General features: G+C 38.7%; 1 protein-coding gene across 2 annotated transcripts in view; it reads right to left on the bottom strand.

Annotated features, from left to right (window-relative positions):
* Window positions 1-23,701, bottom strand: part of LOC128685213 (NFX1-type zinc finger-containing protein 1-like) — a 429,985-nt gene that overhangs the window by 383,806 nt on the left and 22,478 nt on the right. For both annotated transcript variants that reach the window (XM_070080633.1, XM_070080696.1), the window contains exons 2-5: window positions 20,034-23,027; window positions 19,016-19,099; window positions 12,451-12,553; window positions 1,264-1,432 (exon numbers count right to left, since the gene is read on the bottom strand). In XM_070080633.1, the coding sequence (XP_069936734.1) occupies window positions 1,264-1,432; window positions 12,451-12,553; window positions 19,016-19,099; window positions 20,034-23,016 (3,339 nt within the window). In that variant the 5' untranslated portion in view covers window positions 23,017-23,027. The remainder of the gene's footprint in view (window positions 1-1,263; window positions 1,433-12,450; window positions 12,554-19,015; window positions 19,100-20,033; window positions 23,028-23,701) is intronic.

Below are 23,701 nucleotides of genomic sequence, written 5' to 3'. Positions count from 1 at the left end.
TTGTAACTGCTAAATAAGCCACCATGGGCCCAAAGAAAGCTTCTAGTGCCAACCCTGTGGTAAAAAGGGTGATAAATACTATCGTACCACAGTCAGCTGCTGCTGCACCACAGCTGCTGCTGCACCACAGCTGCAGCTGCACCATGGTCAGCTGTTGCTGCACCCAGCTGCTGCTGCACCATGGTCAGCTGCACCACAGCTGTTGTTGTTGCTGCACCACCATCAGCTGTATTACTCGAAGATGTGGAGAGAGTGTTGTTGGTGTGGCTTAACGTGAAACAATTACTGAGAAACAATTAACCCCAGAGGGTTAGCCACCCAGGATAACCCAAGAAAGTCAGTGCATCATCGAGGACTCTCTAACTTATTTCCATTGGGGTCCTTAATCTTGTCTCCCAGGATGCAACCCACACCAGTCGACTAACACCCAGGTGAACAGGGAAAAATGCCTGGAACTAGTGCTCATATTGGTGAATTTAAAGCCAGCAAAGGTTGGTTTGAGAGATTTAAGAATCGTAGTGACATACACAGTGTGATAAGGCCTGTTCTGGAAGAAAATGCCAAACAGGACCTACAGTACTCAGGAGGAAAAGGCACTCCCAGGACACAGTGTCTCATCAGTCATTGCTGCATCTTCAATAAAGGTAAGTGTCATTTATTCTTCATTTAGTAGAGTAGTACATGCACAATATATATTGTGCATGTACTACTCTACTATTGTGCATGTATCCTTCTCTTTGTGTGTAGGAAAATGTATATTTCATGTGGTAAAAATTTTTTTTTCATACTTTTGGGTGTCTTGCACGGATTAATTTGATTTCCATTATTTCTTATGGGGAAAATTCATTCGCATAACGATAATTTCGCATAACAATGAGCTCTCATGAACGGATTAATATCGTTATGCGGGGGTCCACTGTATTGGATTTGACTGGGGTTACCAACAGACCTCATGATCTGCAGGCGATTTGCCCAACAAATGTGAGCAACTTATTACATTTCAAGGCAAATGTGAAGTACTTGACATACATGCTCCTTTGAGGCAAAGTTAACCAAGTTGCTCCATCTCTTCAGCCACCTGTGGATTCATCTGTAGTTACGTCAAGGGCAGATCCAGGAAGAGTCTGCTGAAAAGTGGACTACAAAACCAAGCTAAGTCTTCCTCTGTTACCTTGTCATACAAACAGGAGGATTTAGTGAAAGTGTTTCCACACCAGTCTCTCTCAGGGATGTCATAAGAAATTAAGAAAATATTGTACATACTTCTCTCTCAGGGATGTCATGAGAAATGAAGAAAATATTCTTTGTGATGCCCTTGATATCTGGATATCTATCTACAGAAGGATGATTCTTCAGTTGTGGATATATGGATGGTACGAGCAACCTTGAGATGCTGGGCCTCATGCGATGCTGGTATTCAAGGGTCTCATATCTAGAATAGGGAAATGCATTTTACTCACAAAAAAATAGATAAAATTAACAAGCCTCAGTAAATCAAACCTTCTTATAAAAATATTGCATATACTGTACAAAGATTGAGGGGATAATGTAACCTGCATAAACACAGTGGTCATTATAATAACTAAAATGGAAAGAAAATTATATAAATGAGGTGGGAAGACCCACAACTCAGTGGTGAGAGCATTCAGCTGTTGAATCTGATTCTTAAAGAAGAGGACCATAAGATCTTAATAATGGAAATATGCTATACTGCTTGACTTTCTCAAGTTATCCTAGGTTAATAATCTGAAAAAAAAAAAAAATCTTCTGATGGCTAAGACAGAATTGTGCAAGAAAAATATACAATACCGACAAGATGAAAGTTAAGAAACATGTACAACATCTGGTTATCTTTATTGTAGATGTTTCACCAACCAGTGGCTTCATCCTAAAATCTGTATTGACAAAGCCACTGGATGGCGAAACATCTACAATAAAGATAACCAGATGTTGCACATGTGTCTTAACTTTCATCTTGTCGGTATTGTATACCTGTCTTGCACAACTTGTCAGACACTGCAACATCATGGAATCTTGGTTCAGAGGACATCTACATGACCTTCTTCATGGCTACTACAACTAACCTATCCCTTTGGGTATTACCTGGAGAAAGTTCCGGGGGTCAACGCCCCCGCGGCCCGGTCTGTGACCAGGCCTCCTGGTGGATCAGAGCCTGATCAACCAGGCTGTTGCTGCTGGCTGCACACAATCCAACGTATGAGCCACAGCCAAGCTGGTCAGGTACCGACTTTAGGTGCTTGTCCAGTGCCAGCTTGAACACTGCCAGGGGTCTATTGGTAATCCCCCTTATGTATGCTGGGAGGCAGTTGAACAGTCTCGGGCCCCTGACACTTATTGTATGGTCTCTTAACATGCTAGTGACACCCCTGCTTTTCATTGGGGGGATGTTGCATCATCTGCCAAGTCTTTTGCTTTCGTTGCGAGTGATTTTCGTGTGCAAGTTCGGTACTAGTCCCTCTAGGATTTTCCAGGTGTATATAATCATGTATCTCTCCCGCCTGCATTCCAGGGAATACAGGTTCAGGAACTTTAAGCGCTCCCAGTAATTGAGGTGTTTTATCTCCGTTATGCACGCTGCGAAGGCTCTCTGTACATTTTCTAGGTCAGCAATTTCACCTGCCTTGAAAGGTGCTGTTAGTGTGCAGCAATATTCCAGCCTAGATAGAACAAGTGACCTGAAGAGTGTCATCATGGGCTTGGCATCCCTAGTTTTGAAGGTTCTCATTATCCATCCTGTCATTTTTCTAGCAGCTGCGATTGATATAATGTTATGGTCCTTGAAGGTGAAATCCTCTGACATGATCACTCCCAGGTCTTTGACGTTGGTTTTTCACTCTATTTTGTGGCCCGAATTTGTTTTGTACTCTGATGACGATTTAATTTCCTCGTGTTCCCCATATCGGAGTAACTGAAATTTCTCATTGTTGAACTTCACATTGTTTTCTGCAGCCCATTGAAAGATTTGGCTGATGTCCGCCTGGAGCCTTGCAGTGTCTGCAATGGAAGACACTGTCATGCAGATTCTGGTGTCATCTGCAAAGGAAGACACGGTGCTGTGGCTGACATCCTTGTCTATGTCAGATATGAGGATGAGAAACAAGATGGGAGCGAGTACTGTGCCTTGTGGAACAGAGCTTTTCACCATAGCCACCTCGGACTTTACTCTGTTGACTACTACTCTTTGTGTTCTGTTTGTGAGAAAATTATAGATCCATGTACCAACTTTTCTTGTTATTCCTTTAGCATGCATTTTGTGCGCTATTACACCATGGTCACACTTGTCGAAGGCTTTTGCAAAGTTTGTATATATTACATCTGCATTCTTTTTGACTTCTAGTGCATCTAGGACCTTGTTGTAGTGATTCAATAGTTGAGACAGACAGAAGCGACCTGCTCTAAACCCATGTTGCCCTGGGTTGTGTAATTGATGGGTTTCTAGATGGGTGGCGATCTTGCTTCTTAGGACCCTTTCAAAGATTTTTACGATATGGGATGTTAGTGCTATCAGTCTGTAGTTTTTTGCTATTGCTTTACTGCCCCCTTTGTGGAGTGGGGCTATGTCTGTTGTTTTTAGTAGCTGTGGGACGACCCCCGTGTCCATGCTCCCTCTCCATAGGATGGTAAAAGCTCGTGATAGGGGCTTCTTGCAGTTCTTGATGAACACGGAGTTCCATGAGTCTGGCCCTGGGGCAAAGTGCATGGGCATGTCATTTATTGCCTGTTCGAAGTCATCCCGCCTACCAGTGACTATTCCCTCATCTGCCACCCGCCCCTATCCACTGACGCCTATATAACTGCCAGCTTCCTTGCTGAGGGACTAATTACCTCATCTTTTGAATATAGTTCTACTGTCTTCTAGTTATGTCCTAGAAGCTGTATTGATAAAGCCACTGGATGGCAAAATGTCTACAATAAAGATAACCAGATGTTGCACATGTGTCTTAAGACAGAATTATTGAGAAAGAGAATTAACAATATTGCTAAAGGAAATGCTGCATGCAACTGAAATAAAATTTCAGAAAGAAAATAAATAAACTAGTGTAGGAAAAAGTACGAATGAGACAGTAATTAAAATGCTCAACTCAATCTACTGATATACATCTCTAGAAAATAATGAATATCAATGACCTCTTTATAAATCAAAGAAAACATTTTGATACCACAGACCAGAGCATACTATGTACTGCTTAAACTATAATATTATGGAATCAAGAGGCCATGCTCTTATATACAGTCTCACCTTAACCACAAACATCAACATGTGACCATTCTCAATAATATTTGGTCAACTCAACTTGTTAATAAAGTGGTGCCATAAAGAACATAAGAATGGAGGAACACTGCTGAAGGCCTACTGGCCCATGCAAGGCAGGTCCTTATCAAAACGACCTCTACCCAAAGCTACCCAAGAAATAACTCCCGTACCCAATGACACCAATCAAACCCATCCACTCCCACTCATATATTTGTCCATTCTCTTCTTAACCCTTTGAGGGTCGACAAGCCCTCTCCGAGACTCGTTCTCAGGGTCAGCCAAATTTAAAAAAAAAAAATAATTTTTTCTTAGGAAAAGATAGAGAATCTTTTCCCGATCATAATGACACCAAAATTATGAAATTTGATGGAAAACTTATGGAATTATGCTCTCGCGAAGTTAGCGGTCTCAGCAATGTTTACGCATCGGCAATTTTGCCCACTTTGAGCCCCATTTTCGGCCAACTCCACTGTACTAGTCAACAAAAAACATGAATATTTTGCTAGAACTCCATTTTTTCTATTGAATGAGTGCAAGAAACCACCCATTTACCAATTTCAACTATCCAGTACGGTGGTCAGAATTTAGCAATTTTGCCAATTTCACACAAATTTCAAAAGATGCCAATTTCTGAATAGGGTCGAGAATAAACAAGAAAGACATTCCTGGCACTAAAATGACATTTCCTCTGTTCATTAGTCACGTCTCAAGGCCTCTCTTACATTCTTTTGCCTTCCACTTTGAATTTTTATTCTCACAAAAACTAGAAGATTTACTGTTATGCAGACTACTGCATTAGGTGTAAAAAATGGTATAAATAATATTGGCGCACTTGCAAAAAGAATATTAGACTCGCCAGTTGACATGTATTGGATGTTTGGCATGATTTGTTTACTTTTGAACTTTGGTAAAAATCGAACATTTCTGCTACTTTGAGCTCAATTTCAAGGTACCAGTCAAAATCATCTCAATTTCTGTAATATGTCTTCCATTCTATAAAATGAGACCAAGAAAACTAAAATACAACAATAAATACTATACGAAAATACAGTGCAAAGTCGCTGTTTTATTCCAAAAAAACGGTCAGTTTTTTTTTTTTTCTCATTATGCACTGTGTGCTGCAGGATTTTTTTTATACTGTGCACACTGACCACATAGACCCATTCTTTCATATGTAGGCCTACCAGCTTTCTTCCACTAGATTTGAGGGCACTAGAATTTAGGTGTACTAGTACGTCAAAAACCCTGGGTCGTAAGCCGTACTAGTACGGCCGAAACCCTCAAAGGGTTAAAGCTACTCAAGGTCCTAGCCTCGATCACCCCACTGGAAAGATTGTTCCACGCATCCACAACTCTGTTAGAAAACCAGTACTTACCTATGTCCTTTCTAAATCTAAATTTTTCCAACTTAAATCCATTATTTCTGGTTCTTACCTGGTTCGACAACCTCAGTACTGTATTAATATCTCCTTTGTTTATGCCCGTCATCCACTTATACACTTCAATGATATCTCCCCTTATTCTAAGTCTCTCCAAAGAATGGAGATTTAAGGCTTTAAGTCTATCTACATATGGGAGATTCCTTACACAGTAAATCATTTTAGTCATTCTTCTCTGTATGTTCTCCAATGAGTCTATATCCATCCTGTAGTAAGGAGACCAAAACTGAGCAGCATAATCTAAATGAGGCCTCACTAGTGGTGTATATAGCTGTAAAATAACTTTTGGTCTTCTGTTATTTATACTTCTTGAGATAAATCCAAGTAATCTGTTAGCCTTGTTGCACACACTTAGGCACTGCTGTCTTGGCTTTAGGTTTCTGCTTACCATGACTCCCAAGTCTTTTTCACATTCTGTATGATCAAGCCCTACTTCACCAAGTTTATAGCTTCTTGGGTTATTTTCGTTACCAAGGACTAGTACCTTACACTTATCCACATTGAACTTCATCTGCCATTTTTCAGACCAAGACATTAATTTGTCCAAATCCTCCTGGAGTTCATTACTATCTTCCTCAGAATGTATTATACTGCCTATCTTTGTATCATCAGCAAATTTACTCGTGTCACTCGTAATCCCTTCATCAAAGTCATTAATGTAAATTATGAACAAGAGAGGGCCTAAAACTGATCCTTGTGGAACGCCACTAGTGACTAATCCCCATTCAGATTTGACCCCATTGAGTGAAACTCTCTGCTTTCTATTGGTAAGCCATGCCATATCCATGCTAGAACTTTACCTCCTATACCATGAGCTGCCACTTTTCTTAAGAGTCTCTTGTGAGGCACTCTATCGAAGGCCTTACTAAAATCCAAATAAACTATATCATATTCTTTATCACTGTCTACTGCCTCAAATGTTCTACTGAAGAACGTCAGTAAATTTTCAGGCAGGAACGGCTTCTCGTGAACCCATGCTGAGATTCATTTATTAAGTTATGCTCTTCAAGGTGACTTCTAATAATGTCAGCTATAACTGATTCTAGTAACTTGCCCACTATAGATGGGGGGGGGCTTATTGGACGGTAATTTGAAGGAACGGACTTATCCCCTGATTTGAATATAGGAACCACATTAGCCAGCTTCCCCAACTCGGGCACAACACTAGTAATGATGGACACATTAAACACACTTGTTAATGACTGACTAAGTTCCATCTTGCATTCCTTAAGTGCCCTGGAAAAACAACTCGTCAGGCCCTGGGGACTTATTTTGCTTCAGTTTGTCTATCTGTTTGATAACCATGTCCTTCATGACAGTAATATTAGTCAATTTGAATTCGTCAGGAACTGAATAATTGTTAATTTCTGGAATCTCATTCATGTCTTCCTGTGTAAAAACTGACAAAAAATAGTCATTAAATATGGAACACATTTCCAGTTCATTATCCATCAGCTGTCCATTCCCAATTTTCAGAGGTCCTACTTTTTCCTTAACCTTCGTCCTATACACTTGAAAGAACCCCTTTGGATTGGTCTTTGATTCATCAGCATTACATAAATAGAGATGGTTTAGATTGGTTTCAGGACTGAAAGTAGCTTGAAATTGAGAAGAAATGTTCACGTCTCTTCCCCATTCTTTATTCACTCATCCAATATACATCCAACCTGCCAGTCTACTACTCATTATTTATACAATATTTATATATATTATATATATATTATATATATTATATATATTTATATATATTTATTTATACAATAATGCTGTAGTCTGCATAACAGTAAATCTAATGTAATTTATGTGAATAAAAATTCAAAATGGAAAGCATAACTAATGAACAGAGGAAATGTTTTCTTTTTAGTGCTAGGAATGTATACATTGTTTATTCTAGACCCTATTTTTAAACTGGCAATTTTTTAATTTTTAGTGAAAATGGCCAGATTACTGGTTTCTGATCACTTTATAGGGTAGTTGAAATAGGTAAATGGGCAGTTTCTTGTACTCAGCCAATAGAATAGAAGGAACACTAGAGAAATAGCTATGAGTTTGGTTGACTGGAACAATGATATTAGCCAAAAATAGGGTTCAAAATGGGCAAAATTGCTGATGTATAAATATCGCCGAGACCGCTAACTTTGCAAGAGTGTAATTCCATAAGTTTTTCATCAAATTTCATACTTTTGGTTTCATTACCTCCAGAAAAAGATTCTGTATAATTTAAAAAAAAAAATTTAAATTCTTCGACCCTGAGAGCAAGTTTGAGATCAGGGGTCTCAACCCTGAAAGAGTTAATGAAATACAGAGGCAACTTTTTATACTAGAGACAGGAATAAGGGAAGAAGCAATTTGAAGTGTTCAGTGACTAAGTCTTGAAGAGTTGGTAGAAAGTTTTCAGTCCTCTAGAAACTGTGAACAGGAGATTCTGAGAGGTCTTGAGGAAGAAGCTATGACTGCACCACTTCTTATATTTACATCATGATGTGAGTAGAAATTTAGTAAAACATTTTTCTGTGTAGAGTCTTGGTAAACTTTAGAGATTGAAAGAGGCTCAGTTTATCAAAAAAAAAACTTTATACAAAAATTATTAATTACATTCCTACTTTCATCATAATGTCAAGACAACAAGATCTAATCGCAGAATTCTTCAAGAGCCTTCAGAATCTCCAGTCCACAGTGCCTAGAGGAGAAGTTTGAGTACATTACACATGCATTTGGCTTGCTACATGTCCCCCTACACTTTATACATATACCCAACAGAACAGATACAAACCCAACAGTAGAGTTGCTAGATATATTGTTTGGCTGGTCAACGATGTAGTGTTTAATGTGGCTGACCTACTTAATAACTAACTCATTAAAATAGTCACTAACTCTGTCAGCTATCAAAACTTTGGTATGGTAGACACACCAGAACTCTACTACCAACACTGGAGTGGGTGATGATTAACAAGCTTACTCTCAATATTGACAAAACCTATTTCATTCAGTTTGGGAACAGAGCTACAAATTTTCCCCTTAACATAATGATAAATGGAACACCTATCACAAAACTCACAGAGGGAAAATTCTTAAGAATCCACCTTGATAATAGCCTCAAATTTCAGACACATGTACAACAAATTTCCAAGAAAGTCTACAAGACCGTAGGCATACTAACGAAGATACGGTACTATGTTCCACAATCAGCTCTTCTTGCCATGTATCACTCACTTATTTACCCCTATCTCACCTATGGAATCTGTGCATGGGGCTCAACAACAATAAATCATCTCAGACCATTAATTACCCAGCAAAAAGGTTGCAGTCAGACTGATAACAAATTCCCACTCCAGACAGCACACTCCACCAATATTCAAAAGTCTAAACTTACTCACCATACAAAACATCCATACTTATTATTGTACCTACTACATACATAGAACATTAAACTCAGATATAAACCATCCCTTCAAACTTCTCCTTACCAATTTTAACAGAACACATGACCATAACACAAGACACAGATCACTCTTTGATGTTCCCCGTGTCCATCTCACACTATGTAAAAACTCAATGCACATAAAAGGCCCAAAAATTTGTAATTCATTACCAGTGAATACCAAAGAAACACTGTCTGTATATCAATTCAAGACTCTTCTAAAAAACCACCTACTCACCCAAAACTAAATACACAGTACTTAATTTAACTTTACCTACATAGTTAACAAATCACTTTCTACTGCCTCAAAATATCATTACTCGATGTGTAACTCCCCTAACCTTAGGACCCCATAATTAAATGCTCACAGATCAATAAATTCTCACATTTAACCTAATGCAAATATTGAATAACTTATATCTCATAAATATATAACCCAGTTGTATAATTAGAGAAGCCTTACCAAACCATGTTATTATAGCATTACCTAGTAGAACAATCCATTCTCTTGAATGCACTGTAACTCATCTAATGACCATATGAACTGTTACTGCACTACAGATCATTGATTTGATTTGATTTGATTAGATCTGATTAATAAATTGTACGACTACATGTAGTAAATTGATCATTTTGTTATATTATTCATTGTAATGTTACAAAATTGTAAAACTATAATGCTTCAAAATTAAAATGTTCAAATTTCATTGTTTAAAATACTCAATTGTACTTGATATTGTAAATTGTTTACTAAAACCTTTCCATCAATATTAAGTTAATTTTAAGCCTGCCCATAATGCTCTGCATACAAAGGGCTTTTGATATGTACACCCAACTACTATAATACCTTGTACAACTATGTATTATGTCTTAAACTATTATTATTATTATCATTATTTTTTTTTTTAACAAGTCGGCCGTCTCCCACCGAGGCAGGGTGACCCAAAAAGAAAGAAAATCCCCAAAAAGAGAATACTTTCATCATCATTCAACACTCACACATAATCACTGAGTTTATTATTATTATTATTATTATTATTATTATTATTGTTATTATTATTATCTGTCAGCTATCACAGCCTTGGTACAACACACACACCAGAACAACTCTACTACTAACACTGGAGTATCTGTCAGCTATCACAACCTTGGTACAACAAACACACTAGAACAACTCTACTACCAACAATGGAGTATCTGTCAGCTATCACAACCTTGGTACAGTAGACACACTAAAACACCTCTACTACCAACACTGGAGTATCTGTCAGCTATCACAACCTTGGTACAGTAGACACACTAAAACACCTCTACTACCAACACTGGAGTATCTGTCAGCTATCACAACCTTGGTACAGTAGACACACTAAAACAACTCTACTACCAACACAGGAGTATACATTGCACCACATGGGGAGGATGAGATAAAAAGTGCATAGATCACTGAAAATTGTTCTGCAAATGCAGCCGGGATGCGAATAATAATGCCTGTGTATTGTACAGGGGCAATTGTGAACACCTGACAAAATGGAAAAAGGCCTGATTAGTTACCCGTGAAAATGATCAATAAAGACAGAAGTCCATGGATTCGACCTTACCACCACAGTTCCACGAACATCTGGAAGCTTCAGTGTTTCCATACTTTTAGCTAACAGGTTATTACCTACATAGAATAGGTCATCATGTGGCACTCACTACAACCTTCCCCACCACATTCTTGCAACATCACTTAGGATACAGTCGTGAAAACTGGCACACACCGTAAAATAACATTACATGATATGAAGAACATGTGGGAAGAATAAGGTTAGATTCCAGACATCTTCATATTTCCCATGCAATTTGTTTTACTACAATACAAGGTAAAAATTACAGTACTACATTATAACTTAACCATAATTCCCATAATGCCTGAGCATAATAGAGGCTCTCTTTGCATTGCAACCCACTATTGTAAATATAAAATCTCAATGTACTGTTTGCAAAGACATAAAATAAATAAATAAATAAATACATTCTGGTAGTGCTTTCATCTTGAAAATGAATTGTTTGGAGAAGGTTGACATGGGGCTGCTGGGCAGAGGTGGATGGATGTGGTTTTTGTGTATGATGTGGATACAAAATTGTCAGTAATTGATATTTGTACCGTAGTGATAACTGATATTTGTATTGTAATGCATCACTGGCATGTTTTAGCCTGCTATACTTTAGAGCTGACCAGAAAAACTTAATATGAACACGAATGCACTTTTTAAAACTTTCAAAATCATCCACTGTTGTGAACTCTCTCCTTCCTTCTTAAAAATGTTTTCATATATCATAGGATTTTGTTTGTAACTGTCATATACATGTACTTGATTAATTCACACAAAACTCAGTTTCAGTTCTCATTGCACATGCATCACTTCTAAGCATGTCTAACACTTCATTTTCTTTAACCAAGTCACAGATTCACAATTATTCTCCAGCTGCACATGAAGGTAAACAATACATGCATGAAAAGAAAAATGTAGGGAAATTTCTCAGTATACACCTAGACAGCTAAGTAAAATTCCCCATTCCCTTCTAGTACATGTTGAAGAAAACATCCAAAACAGAAGGCAACCTTTCAGACAAATACTACCATGAACCCCAAATATCACTACCCACTCTGTACTACTCTTTAATCTATCCTTCCCTCACCTAAGGAACATGTGCATGGGAATGTTCAGCAGCAAATCACCTAAAATCCATCATTACTGAACAACATCTGCTATTAGAATGATCACTCAGACAGGTTCCAGATAACATACAAACCAACTTTTATAAGTTTAAATCTACCCAATATACAAAACATCCAAACTTACTACATTGCCTATGTTGGGATTTTATCATTACTGAGCACCAGGTGTTTCAAGAAATTCCCAAGCTCTTGAACATCAAACCATAAATACAAAAATTATGATTAAACAAATATTAAAGTTTATTTTCCAGAGAAAGGTATGATCGTTAAAGCTGTAAAGTCCAGAAAAGAGATGCGCTTTCAACTAAGAATTAATAGCATAAACACATTCCTGACTCTTAAGAAATGCTGGTAACCTGTTATACAGTCTTGGAGCTACACTAGAAAAGGCTCTTTCAGCAAATAATTTCAGACTAAACTAGCACAAGACTCATTCAGACTGAAAGGGTTCTCAGTAATTCGCAGAAACACTGCCGAGCCTGATGCAAAAGGTAAAAGAATACCAGTGAGATGCTTGTGTTCTTTAACTTAATACCTCCATACGTTAATCAACAGTTTAAATTCAACTTATTAAACTCAATAATGTACTCACGCAAGACCATTCTTGATCAATCTTTCAAACAAAGAAGTTTCCAGACCGTACTTGGTTGCTAGTTCATACACTGTGGCACTTGGTCGCAGCTGCTGATGATCTCCTGTTCCAATGATTATCAGTGTTTGTTTTGTTAATGTCAGAAATACAACAGGAATAAAAAACATAATCTAAATTTTTTAACAATTGTGACTCACAAAATTGTAATAATATGACTGTAAACATATCAGGGAACGGGTGATGGTTAACCCATTGGTCTGCGAGTTTTAGAGCTCACTTGCCTTTGGGTACAAACCCATCCTGTTTCAGGAATTTTTTAACAATCATTCCCATCTTTGAGTCGTGTTCTATGATTTATAAATCATACAGTAGAACCCTCATACCCTTTTGCTGAAACCTGGGCTTCTATACCATGTCTTGAGACTTTTTTAAGTTGGAAAATATAAGAGTAAAATGTGGAGCTCTGGTGGACATGACTCACCCTGGCAACAGTTTGGTGTGTAGATACAAACACACTGTAGCTACATCAAGTGTTTGTATCTACATCAAGTGTTTGTATCTACACACAGGGCAAGATTAAGGTATGGGCTTTAGGGGCTGCAGTCCCGTGGAGGCCCTAATCAGATCCAACCCACCCAGTATTCTCCACCAGACTCCATCCTATAAATATTCATGTACCTTTCACTCAGGTAGATCTGTTTGTGACTGAAAAAGCCCACTGTGTGGGGGAAACATTGTCAGTAAAGGATCACATTATACTGCTTATGTGTTTATTTTTCCATGTAAATAATAATTTGATAGCCCAGGGGTCTCACAGTACCTGTAGCCCAGAGGCCCTCACAGTACCTGTAGCCCAGGGGCCTCACAGTACCTGTAGCCCATGGGTCTCACAGTATCTGTAGCCCAGGGGTCTCACAGTACCTGTAACCTAGGGGTCTCACAGTACCTGTAGCCCAGGGGCCTCACGGTACCTGTAGCCCAAAGGCCTCACAGTACCTGTAGCCCAGGAGCCTCACAGTACCTGTAGCCCAGGGGCCTCACAGTACCTGTAGCCCAGGGGCCTCACAGTACCTGTAGCCCAGGGGTCTACAAAATCTTAACCTGGCTGTCTACAATATATGTATGTTAGTATCTATACCTTATATACCTGTTATATTAGGCATGTTTGTATCTACATCTTATATACCACAGTCACTGCAACCTTCTCCAGGTATTCCCATTCAGGGATACCTACACTCGTATTCCAACTGAGGGATATTTACAGTGGTATGTCCTCATGAGGGATATTTACAGTGGTATGTCCTCATGAGGGATGCCAGTATAAGTACCCTTCAAGAGCAATACCTATACTGGTATCCCTCTTGATGGATACCTATACCAATATCCTTTTTAACATAAGAACATAAGAAAGGAGGAACACTGCAGCAGGCCTGTTGGCCCATACTAGGCAGGTCCTTTACAATTCATCCCACTAACAAAACATTTGCCCGACCCAATTTTCAATGCCACCCAAGAAACAAGCTCCGATGTGCAATTTTATTTTTTTTTTTATTATCACACTGGCCGATTCCCACCAAGGCAGGGTGGCCCGAAAAAGAAAAACTTTCACCATCATTCACTCCATCACTGTCTTGCCAGAAGGGTGCTTTACACTACAGTTTTTAAACTGCAACATTAACACCCCTCCTTCAGAGTGCAGGCACTGTACTTCCCATCTCCAGGACTCAAGTCCGGCCTGCCGGTTTCCCTGAATCCCTTCATAAATGTTACTTTGCTCACACTCCAACAGCACGTCAAGTATTAAAAACCATTTGTCTCCATTCACTCCTATCAAACACGCTCACGCATGCCTGCTGGAAGTCCAAGCCCCTCGCACACAAAACCTCCTTTACCCCCTCCCTCCAACCCTTCCTAGGCCAACCCCTACCCTGCCTTCCTTCCACTACAGACTGATACACTCTTGAAGTCATTCTGTTTCGCTCCATTCTCTCTACATGTCCGAACCACCTCAACAACCCTTCCTCAGCCCTCTGGACAACAGTTTTGGTAATCCCGCACCTCCTCCTAACTTCCAAACTACGAATTCTCTGCATTATATTCACACCACACATTGCCCTCAGACATGACATCTCCACTGCCTCCAGCCTTCTCCTCGCTGCAACATTCATCACCCACGCTTCACACCCATATAAGAGCGTTGGTAAAACTATACTCTCATACATTCCCCTCTTTGCCTCCAAGGACAAAGTTCTTTGTCTCCACAGACTCCTAAGTGCACCACTCACTCTTTTTCCCTCATCAATTCTATGATTCACCTCATCTTTCATAGACCCATCCGCTGACACGTCCACTCCCAAATATCTGAATACGTTCACCTCCTCCATACTCTCTCCCTCCAATCTGATATTCAATCTTTCATCACCTAATCTTTTTGTTATCCTCATAACCTTACTCTTTCCTGTATTCACCTTTAATTTTCTTCTTTTGCACACCCTACCAAATTCATCCACCAATCTCTGCAGCTTCTCTTCAGAATCTCCCAAGAGCACAGTGTCATCAGCAAAGAGCAGCTGTGACAACTCCCACTTTGTGTGTGATTCTTTATCTTTTAACTCCACGCCTCTTGCCAAGACCCTCGCATTTACTTCTCTTACAACCCCATCTATAAATATATTAAACAACCACGGTGACATCACACATCCTTGTCTAAGGCCTACTTTTACTGGGAAAAAATTTCCCTCTTTCCTACATACTCTAACTTGAGCCTCACTATCCTCGTAAAAACTCTTCACTGCTTTCAGTAACCTACCTCCTACACCATACACTTGCAACATCTGCCACATTGCCCCCCTATCCACCCTGTCATACGCCTTTTCCAAATCCATAAATGCCACAAAGACCTCTTTAGCCTTATCTAAATACTGTTCACTTATATGTTTCACTGTAAACACCTGGTCCACACACCCCCTACCTCAAATCCAACCCCTCCCACTCATGTACTTATCCAACCTAAATTTGAAACTACCCAAAGTCCTAGCCTCAATAACCCAACTAGGTAGACTGTTCCACTCATCAACTACCCTATTTCCAAACCAATACTTTCCTATGTCCTTTCTAAATCTAAACTTATCTAATTTAAATCCATTACTGCGGGTTCTCTCTTGGAGAGATATCCTCAAGACCTTGTTAATATCCCCTTTATTAATACCTATCTTCCACTTATACACTTCGATCAGGTCTCCCCTCATTCTTCGTCTAACAAGTGAATGTAACTTAAGAGTCTTCAATCTTTCTTCATAAGGAAGATTTCTAATGCTATGTATTAATTTAGTCATCCTACTCTGAATGTTTTCTAACGAATTTATGTCCATTCTGTAATATGGAGACCAGAATTGAGCTGCATAATCTAGGTGAGGCCTTACTAATGATGTATAAAGCTGCAGTATGACCTCTGGACTTCTGTTGCTTACACTTCTTGATATAAATCCTAGTAATCTATTTGCCTTATTACGTACGCTTAGGCATTGCTGTCATGGTTTAAGGTTGCTGCTTACCATAACCCCCAAGTCCTTTTCGCAATCTGTATGGCTAAGTTCTACATTATTTAACTTATAAGTGCTAGGGTTATGGACACTCCCGAGCTTCAGAACCTTGCATTTATCTACATTGAACTGCATCTGCCACTTTTCTGACCAAGAGTAGAGTTTGTCTAAATCCTCCTGAAGTTCCCTAACATCTACGTTTGAATCAATTATCCTACCTATCTTCGTGTCATCGGCGAATTTGCTCATATCACTAGCAATTCCTTCATCAAGATCACTGATATATATTATGAACAACAACGGGCCCAAGACTGATCCCTGTGGAACGCCACTTGTTACTGATCCCCACTCGGATTTAACCCCATTTATGGACACTCTCTGCTTCCTGTCTGTGAGCCATGACTCGATCCACGAGAGCACCCTTCCCCCAATGCCATGAGCTGCTACTTTCTTCAACAGTCTTTGGTGCGGAACTCTATCAAATGCCTTACTAAAATCTAAGTAAACAATATCAAATTCTTTATCGTGGTCAACAGCCTCAAAAGCTTTACTGAAGAAAGTTAATAAATTAGTTAGACAAGACCGGCCTCTTGTGAATCCATGCTGAGTATCATTAATCAAGCTATGCTTATCGAGATGGCTTCTTATAATCTCAGCTATAATTGACTCTAGCAACTTGCCTACAATTGAGGTCAGGCTTATTGGGCGGTAATTTGACGGTAACGACTTGTCCCCTGTTTTAAAAATAGGAATTACATTAGCCATCTTCCACATATCAGACACTACACCTGTTTGAAGAGATAAATTAAAAATATTAGTTAATGGTTCACAGACTTCCATTTTGCATTCCTTAAGAACCCTTGAAAAAACCTCATCAGGACCCGGTGACTTATTTTGCTTCAGTCGGTCTATCTGCTTCACAACCATTTCACTAGTGACTGTGATGTTACATAATTTATCTTCTTCTGATCCACTATAAAAATTAATTACCGGAATATTATTAGTGTCTTCCTGTGTAAAAACCGAGAGAAAATAATTATTTAAAATCGAGCACATTTCATTCTCTTTGTCAGTAAGATGCCCATAGTTATTTTTAAGGGGACCTATCTTATCTCTGACTTTTGTTCTATATACCTGGAAAAAACTTTTTGGGTTAGTTTTAGAATCCCTAGCAACTTTAATTTCATAGTCCCTTTTAGCTTTTCTTATCCCCTTTTTAATGTCCCTCTTAATGTCAATATACTGATTCATAAGATGACCCTCGCCTCTTTTGACACGCCTATAAATTCCTTTCTTATGCCCTAGTAGATATTTCAGCCTATTATTCATCCATTTTGGGTCATTTCTATTTGATCTAATTTCCTTATAAGGGATAAACGTTCTTTGAGCAGCATGTATTGTGTTCAGAAAACTGTCATATTGATAGCTCTCTTCGTTACCCCAGTCAACAGATGATAAGTGTTCTCTAAGCCCATCGTAATCTGCTAAGCGAAAATCTGGGACTGTTACTGAGTTATCCCTACTATCATACTTCCATTCAATTCTAAATGTAATTGATTTGTGGTCGCTAGCACCCAGTTCCTCTGAAACTTCTAAATTATTAACAAGGGATTCATTGGTTGCCAGAACTAAGTCAAGCAGGTTATTTCCCCTTGTAGGTTCTGTCACAAACTGCTTCAAAAAACAATCCTGAACTACTTCTAAGAAATCGTATAATTCTAAATTCCCAGTCAAGAAATTCCAATCAATATGACTAAAGTTAAAGTCTCCTAGAATTACTACATTATCGTGCCTTGTGGCCCTAACAATTTCCTCCCATAGTAGTCTCCCTTGGTCCCTATCTAAATTTGGGGGACGGTATATCACACCTAAAATTAATTTTTTATGCCCCTCAGAAAATTCTATCCAAACAGACTCTGTATGTGTTACTTCAGACTTAATACCCGTTTTTATGCAACAGTTCAAGCGATCTCGGACATACAATGCCACCCCACCCCCCTTCCCGATACTTCTATCTACTTGGAACAATTTAAAGCCCTGAATGTGACATTCTGCAGGCATGTCCCGACTTTTTGAATTGAACCATGTCTCAGTAATGGCAAATACATCTATGTTACCTGCACTAGCAACTAGTCTCAACTCGTCCATCTTATTCCTAGCACTGCGACTATTTGTGTAATAAATTTTTAATGACCCTCCTCTCTCTTTACCCTTCCTGCTCCTTTCTATTATTCCACTAAACCTATTACTGTCCTTGTCAATTAGTGCCACTGGCTTTCCAATATCCACCTCATTTTGCCTATTACTAGTTCTCCTAGTACTCATGTTACTACCCTGCGACTTCACAGTTTTCCCGCCAAAACCCATACCACTAACTATTCCTAGTTTAAAGACCTAACAGCTCCCTCCACTGCGTTGGCCAGTGCTCCCACCCCACACCTAGATAAGTGAACCCCATCCCTGGCATACATGTCATTTCTGCCATAGAAGAGGTCCCAGTTGTCAATGAATGTTACCGCATTTTCCTTACAGTATTTGTCTAGCCAGCAATTGACACATATACTGATATCCCTCTTAATGGATACCTATACTGATATACCTCTTGAGGGATACCTATACTGGTATCCCTTTTGATGGATACCTATACAGGTAACCCTCAAGAGATACCAGTATTCCCAATGAGGGATACCTACACTGGTATTTCTATCGAGGGATACCTACACTGGTATCCCTTTTGAAGGATACCTATACTGGTATCTCCCTTAAAGGATACATATCATGGTATCCCTCTTTAGGGATACCTATACTAATATCCCTCTTGAGGGATAACTATACTGGTATCCCCTTTGAAGGATACCTATACTGGTATCCCCCTTGAAGGATACATAAGGACATAAAAAAGGAGCACTGCAGCAGGCCTACTGGCCCATGCAAAGGTATCCTCTTTGAGGCATACCTAATTATGAACAGTAAAAAAAAAAATTAAATGTATAAAAATTCAAGATAAAAACTGAAAAACTTACCAATAAGTACGAGATGCTGACAGTTGGCAGTGAGGGAAGTGATGACATGCGACTCAAGGATCTCAGCTGCTTCCTCTATGATCACTGAACAAAACAATATTATGTATGAAATAATTATGTCTAATTACTAACACAAGCCAAGAAAATAACCAGTGAGTCATGACAAAGCATTTAAATGGCTTTTTGAGTTGTACATAGTAAGTAAATTTCCAGTTTGCACTCTCACATATTACAGTGGCACCCTGAGTTTCAGCCATAATTCATTCCAGAAGGTTGTTTGAGTGCCAATACTGAACGAATTTGTTCCCATAAGGAATGATGTAAATTAGATTAGTCTGTTTCGGACCCCCAAAAATACACTTACAAAAGCACTTACAATAATACACTTACATAAATGTTCGAGTTGGGGGCTGTTCGAAACTCGGGGTACAATTGACAGAGAAAGTGTTAATAACACAATATTTAGTGATCATACAAATGTGTACATAATAAAACGTGTGTTATTTGATGCAAGAAAATATTAGCCAGCTACTCAAGATATTACCCTGTCACTGTCCAGAACCCCAAAAATTTATATTGTTCTCAATATCCACCTTGTTTTTTGTTATTTTGTCTTCTAAAATGGTAAAAATACAGACTCCAGGCAAGATCAAGACAGACGCACTGAGACAGACACAGATCCTTCAATGAAGCATCCACACTAACTCATTTAACTTGATATCTTTACATTAGTAACAATCATAGAAAGAGTACTGTACTAAAGTGATCAATAATGTTATGAAAACTAGCCTATAACTTGACCAATCACTCTACCTAGTTCATAAGACATTAAATTTTCAATAGGGTGTTATCATAAGTGATAGTATTGATCAACAAGAGCTAGGATACAACATGAAGAATTCTCATAAATGTAAGCTTAGCATTTTATGTTAGAAACACAATAAGCTATTAAGTTAAAAAGCAATTATTGGAAATAAATTTGATCTCTTCTAAGATATTACATAAGCTTACTACTTACCAATGGCCGGGGCCAAGTCTTGCATGATACTGTTGTACTGCGCTGCTCCTGTAGTTGTCATGCCCACCACCGAGGCTCGACGCATGGCATACAAATACTCCTGGTTCCGGGTTTCTTGCAGGGCTCGAGAATGCTTCTGGTAACCTGCTTCCACAGCTTTAACTTTATTTGTTACTTTGTCTATGAGTTTTCCTAACCAGTAATTATATAGTTCCCATCTCTTTGGAAAATCAAGTCTCCATAAATTAAGTTGCTGATTCTTTACCAAGTGACTTAATTCAAAATGGTTTCCAGTTATTTTGAGACCAATATTTAATGCTTCCAGCTGACCAGAGAGAATAGTATGTCTAAAGTAAGATTCTGCATCTGTTATTTCCTTAAAAGTGTTTAACTGCTCAGTAAGGTCATCAACTGTTATTTCATAATTTAGGCGAGGTACTTCACAATTTGCATCATCACCATTATCTTCTTCCAACAATCTATCTTGCTCCTCCAGACCAAGCAACTCCTCTGCATCTTCCCACTCATCACCATTTAAGTCACCTTCCTCTTCCTCTTTACTTTTTTCCTGCGTTGAGGAAGTGGCTTCACTGTGAGGATTAGAAAACTTAAGCTGCTGAACATGATGAAGATCCTCTTGCTGAACATTAAGAAGTAACCATCCAGTTAATTTATCACCAGAAACCACTTCCAACTGTTTTACCAAATGTGGTGGTATAACTCCTTCTTCCTTAAGTATGTCAAGACATATTATCCCTCTGTTTTCTTTACAGTAGAGTATCATATTCCTCAACATCTTCACTTTATATTCAAATTCTTTTATCAGGTTTCGTAAATCATAGTTCCTTTCGTGAATTGCTTGTGGGATAGCACGGCCCCCTTGAAGTGAACGAACAAGGGAACTTATCTGAAATTTATTGATAGTGTCACTCTTTGATCTAGAACCAATTCTAACAATGTTACTTGTATAAGAAGTCATTCCCTCCAAAAACTGATCCAGTGCATGGTTGGTGAAACACACAACCAAAATGGGTGTTGGATGATCCTTATTTTTCCAAGCCTGACTATTGTGCAACAAGATCTGTGTGATCTTGAGGCCTATGAAAGTCTTACCTGTACCAGGAGGACCTTGGATGATTGCTAGCTGACGTGTCAAGCCGCTACGAAGAGCTCTACGTTGTGAACTGTCAAGACCCAAATCATTCTCAGATGGCCATGCTCTGAGATCCTCTTTAACATTCACCTCTTTCAGGTAAATCCACTGACTATCTTCAGGTTCCTCAGTATCTATTTTAAACTTAAACAGTGAATTGTATGCTTCAGATTTTTTCATCATTTTCATATTTCTAATGACTCTTAAATCATATATTTCTCCATCATCTAAATAGAGTGGAGATTTAATATTTGGTTCAACATAAACAATGTAAGGTGCCAAAGGAAAAGATGTTCCAGACATATTTTTCAGAGCCATTAAGACATGTTTATAAGGCATAAAATAGGCCCTTGACTCAACCATCAAGAATTTACTGGACATGTCAAACATCTCAATATCAGACTCAAACTGAACACCAATAATCCCCTTTTTTAACAATTCCTGATCTCTTTCAGCAACTGAGGCAAGAAGCAAGGTTCTGAAGTCATCACTGCTGAAACACAGAAGATTACCATACAACAAACGCTTGGAATTCTCAAATTTGATCTTTTTTGGCACATTCAACTGAACGTGATGAATAATTGCAAGATTCTTAATGTGAGATCCTACAACAGTAACACCTCGGTAAATTCTTACATCCCTAATTTTATTGCCTCTTCCACTCTTGAAATCCTGAATTCCTTTCCTCAAAGGTCTTACAAAATCTTCACGTAGAAGTCGAAACTGAACGTCTAAGTAGTGATCAGGATCATTATATTTTCCCTTTACTATGTTCTTGCGAAGAAATGGTCGTTCAACTGCTGATAAATCTCCAGGTGTGGGAAGTACTGAATATTCCTTAAAATCATCAGGTGGTTCCATGTAGTCCATTTCATACTTCTGTCTTCTCCTTTCCTCAGCATCAAGCTTTTTTTCTTGTTCCCACTGTTTAGAGGCTTCTGTCAGCATTTCTTGTAGGTCTTCATATTGTCTGAAAAGTGTTTCACTTATCAAATTTTTTTCCTTCAATGGTGTCAAAACTGCAGTGCAAGCATCTAATAAATTGGGCAACTTGTCAACAGCATTAGTTGGCATTGCATTTGCATATGCTTCCAAAAACACTTGTAGTTTACCGAAAAAAATTTCTGCCTTGTTTAAATATTGTCTTTTGATTGTAAATATGAAATTGCACAATTTATCTATGAACTTTCTTTCACAAGTTTTGCTGAATAGGTCACATAAGTTTTCCTTATTTGACTGAGTAGAAGTTGCATGCGAGAGAACTTCTATCAAGAGTACAAACTTGTCGTCTTTTATATTATCCTCTTCAAGAAGCAGATGATAGCCTGAGCCTTTCCTTAACAGTTCTGTAACCACTATATCAGATGGTTCTTGTAATAGCCTTTCTAATTCCTTGAAACCCATAGGGTATTCCCTCTCTCTTCTGTGATGTCCCCTTCTGTCTGACCCTGATGCTCTATCATAAGACAGAGACTCACTCAAGCAATCTAAACTTTTAGCACCTCTGCTGTTGCCAAAATCACTACCTTTGCCTCTGTCTCCTCCTCTGCCTCCTCCTCTTCCTCTGCCTCCTCCTCCTCCTCCTCTGCCTCCTCCTCCTCCTCCTCCTCTGCCTCCTCCTCCTCCTCCTCCTCTGCCTCCTCCTCCTCCTCCTCCTCCTCCTCCTCTGCTTCCTCCTCCTCCTCCTCCTCCTCCTCTGCCTCTACTTTGGCTCTGAGAACCCCTAAAATATTTCCTTTGATCTCTTTCACCACTGTTATAATTTTCTTCATATCTGATGTGATAATCTCCATACTGTCTGGGACTGGAAAAATATCTCGACGGCTCCATTATAGCCAAGTCTGAAAATAAATAATTTAATATATTTTATTAAAAAATTAAGGAAAAGCAAAACTATTATACTACATATTAATTTTGTCAAGAAGCAAATTTTTTAAATTATTATTATCATTAATTTTATGGGGAGGATGGTGTTGTGCCCAGTGTTGGCCCAATGTTATATGTATTTTGAACATTGTAAACTGCAATGTGACATTCACTAAATATTATATCGTGAATATCATCATTAGATAGCTAAAATGAAGATGGTCAGCGTTATACAGTGGACCCTCAACCAGCGATATTAACCCTTTCAGGGTCCGTCCCGTAGATCTACGGCTTTACGTTCAGGGTCCAAACCGTAGATCTACGCCATGAGGTCAGCTCACTCTGATAAACTGTGAGTGGTACATTTGGGCCTAGATATGAGAGAATACATCTATGTGGTATGTGTGCACCACATAAAACAGATCCTGCAGCACACTGTGTATAATGAGAGAAAAAAAATGAAATCATGTTTTTTCGATTAAAACAGCAACTTTGCAGTGTTTTTTCGTATGTTTTTTATAGTTGTATTTGCGATTTCTTGGTCTCATTTGATAGAATGGAAGACATATTACAGAAATAGAGATGATTTTGATTGGTTTTAGCACTGGAAATGGCTTGAAACTGAGCTCAAAGTAGCGGAAATGTTAAA

The sequence above is a fragment of the Cherax quadricarinatus genome, chromosome 1, assembly GCF_038502225.1.
Source record: "Cherax quadricarinatus isolate ZL_2023a chromosome 1, ASM3850222v1, whole genome shotgun sequence".
Classification (NCBI taxonomy): domain Eukaryota; kingdom Metazoa; phylum Arthropoda; class Malacostraca; order Decapoda; family Parastacidae; genus Cherax; species Cherax quadricarinatus.
The sequence above is the reverse complement of the archived record's forward strand: the minus strand, read 5'-3'. Positions and strand labels throughout refer to the sequence as shown.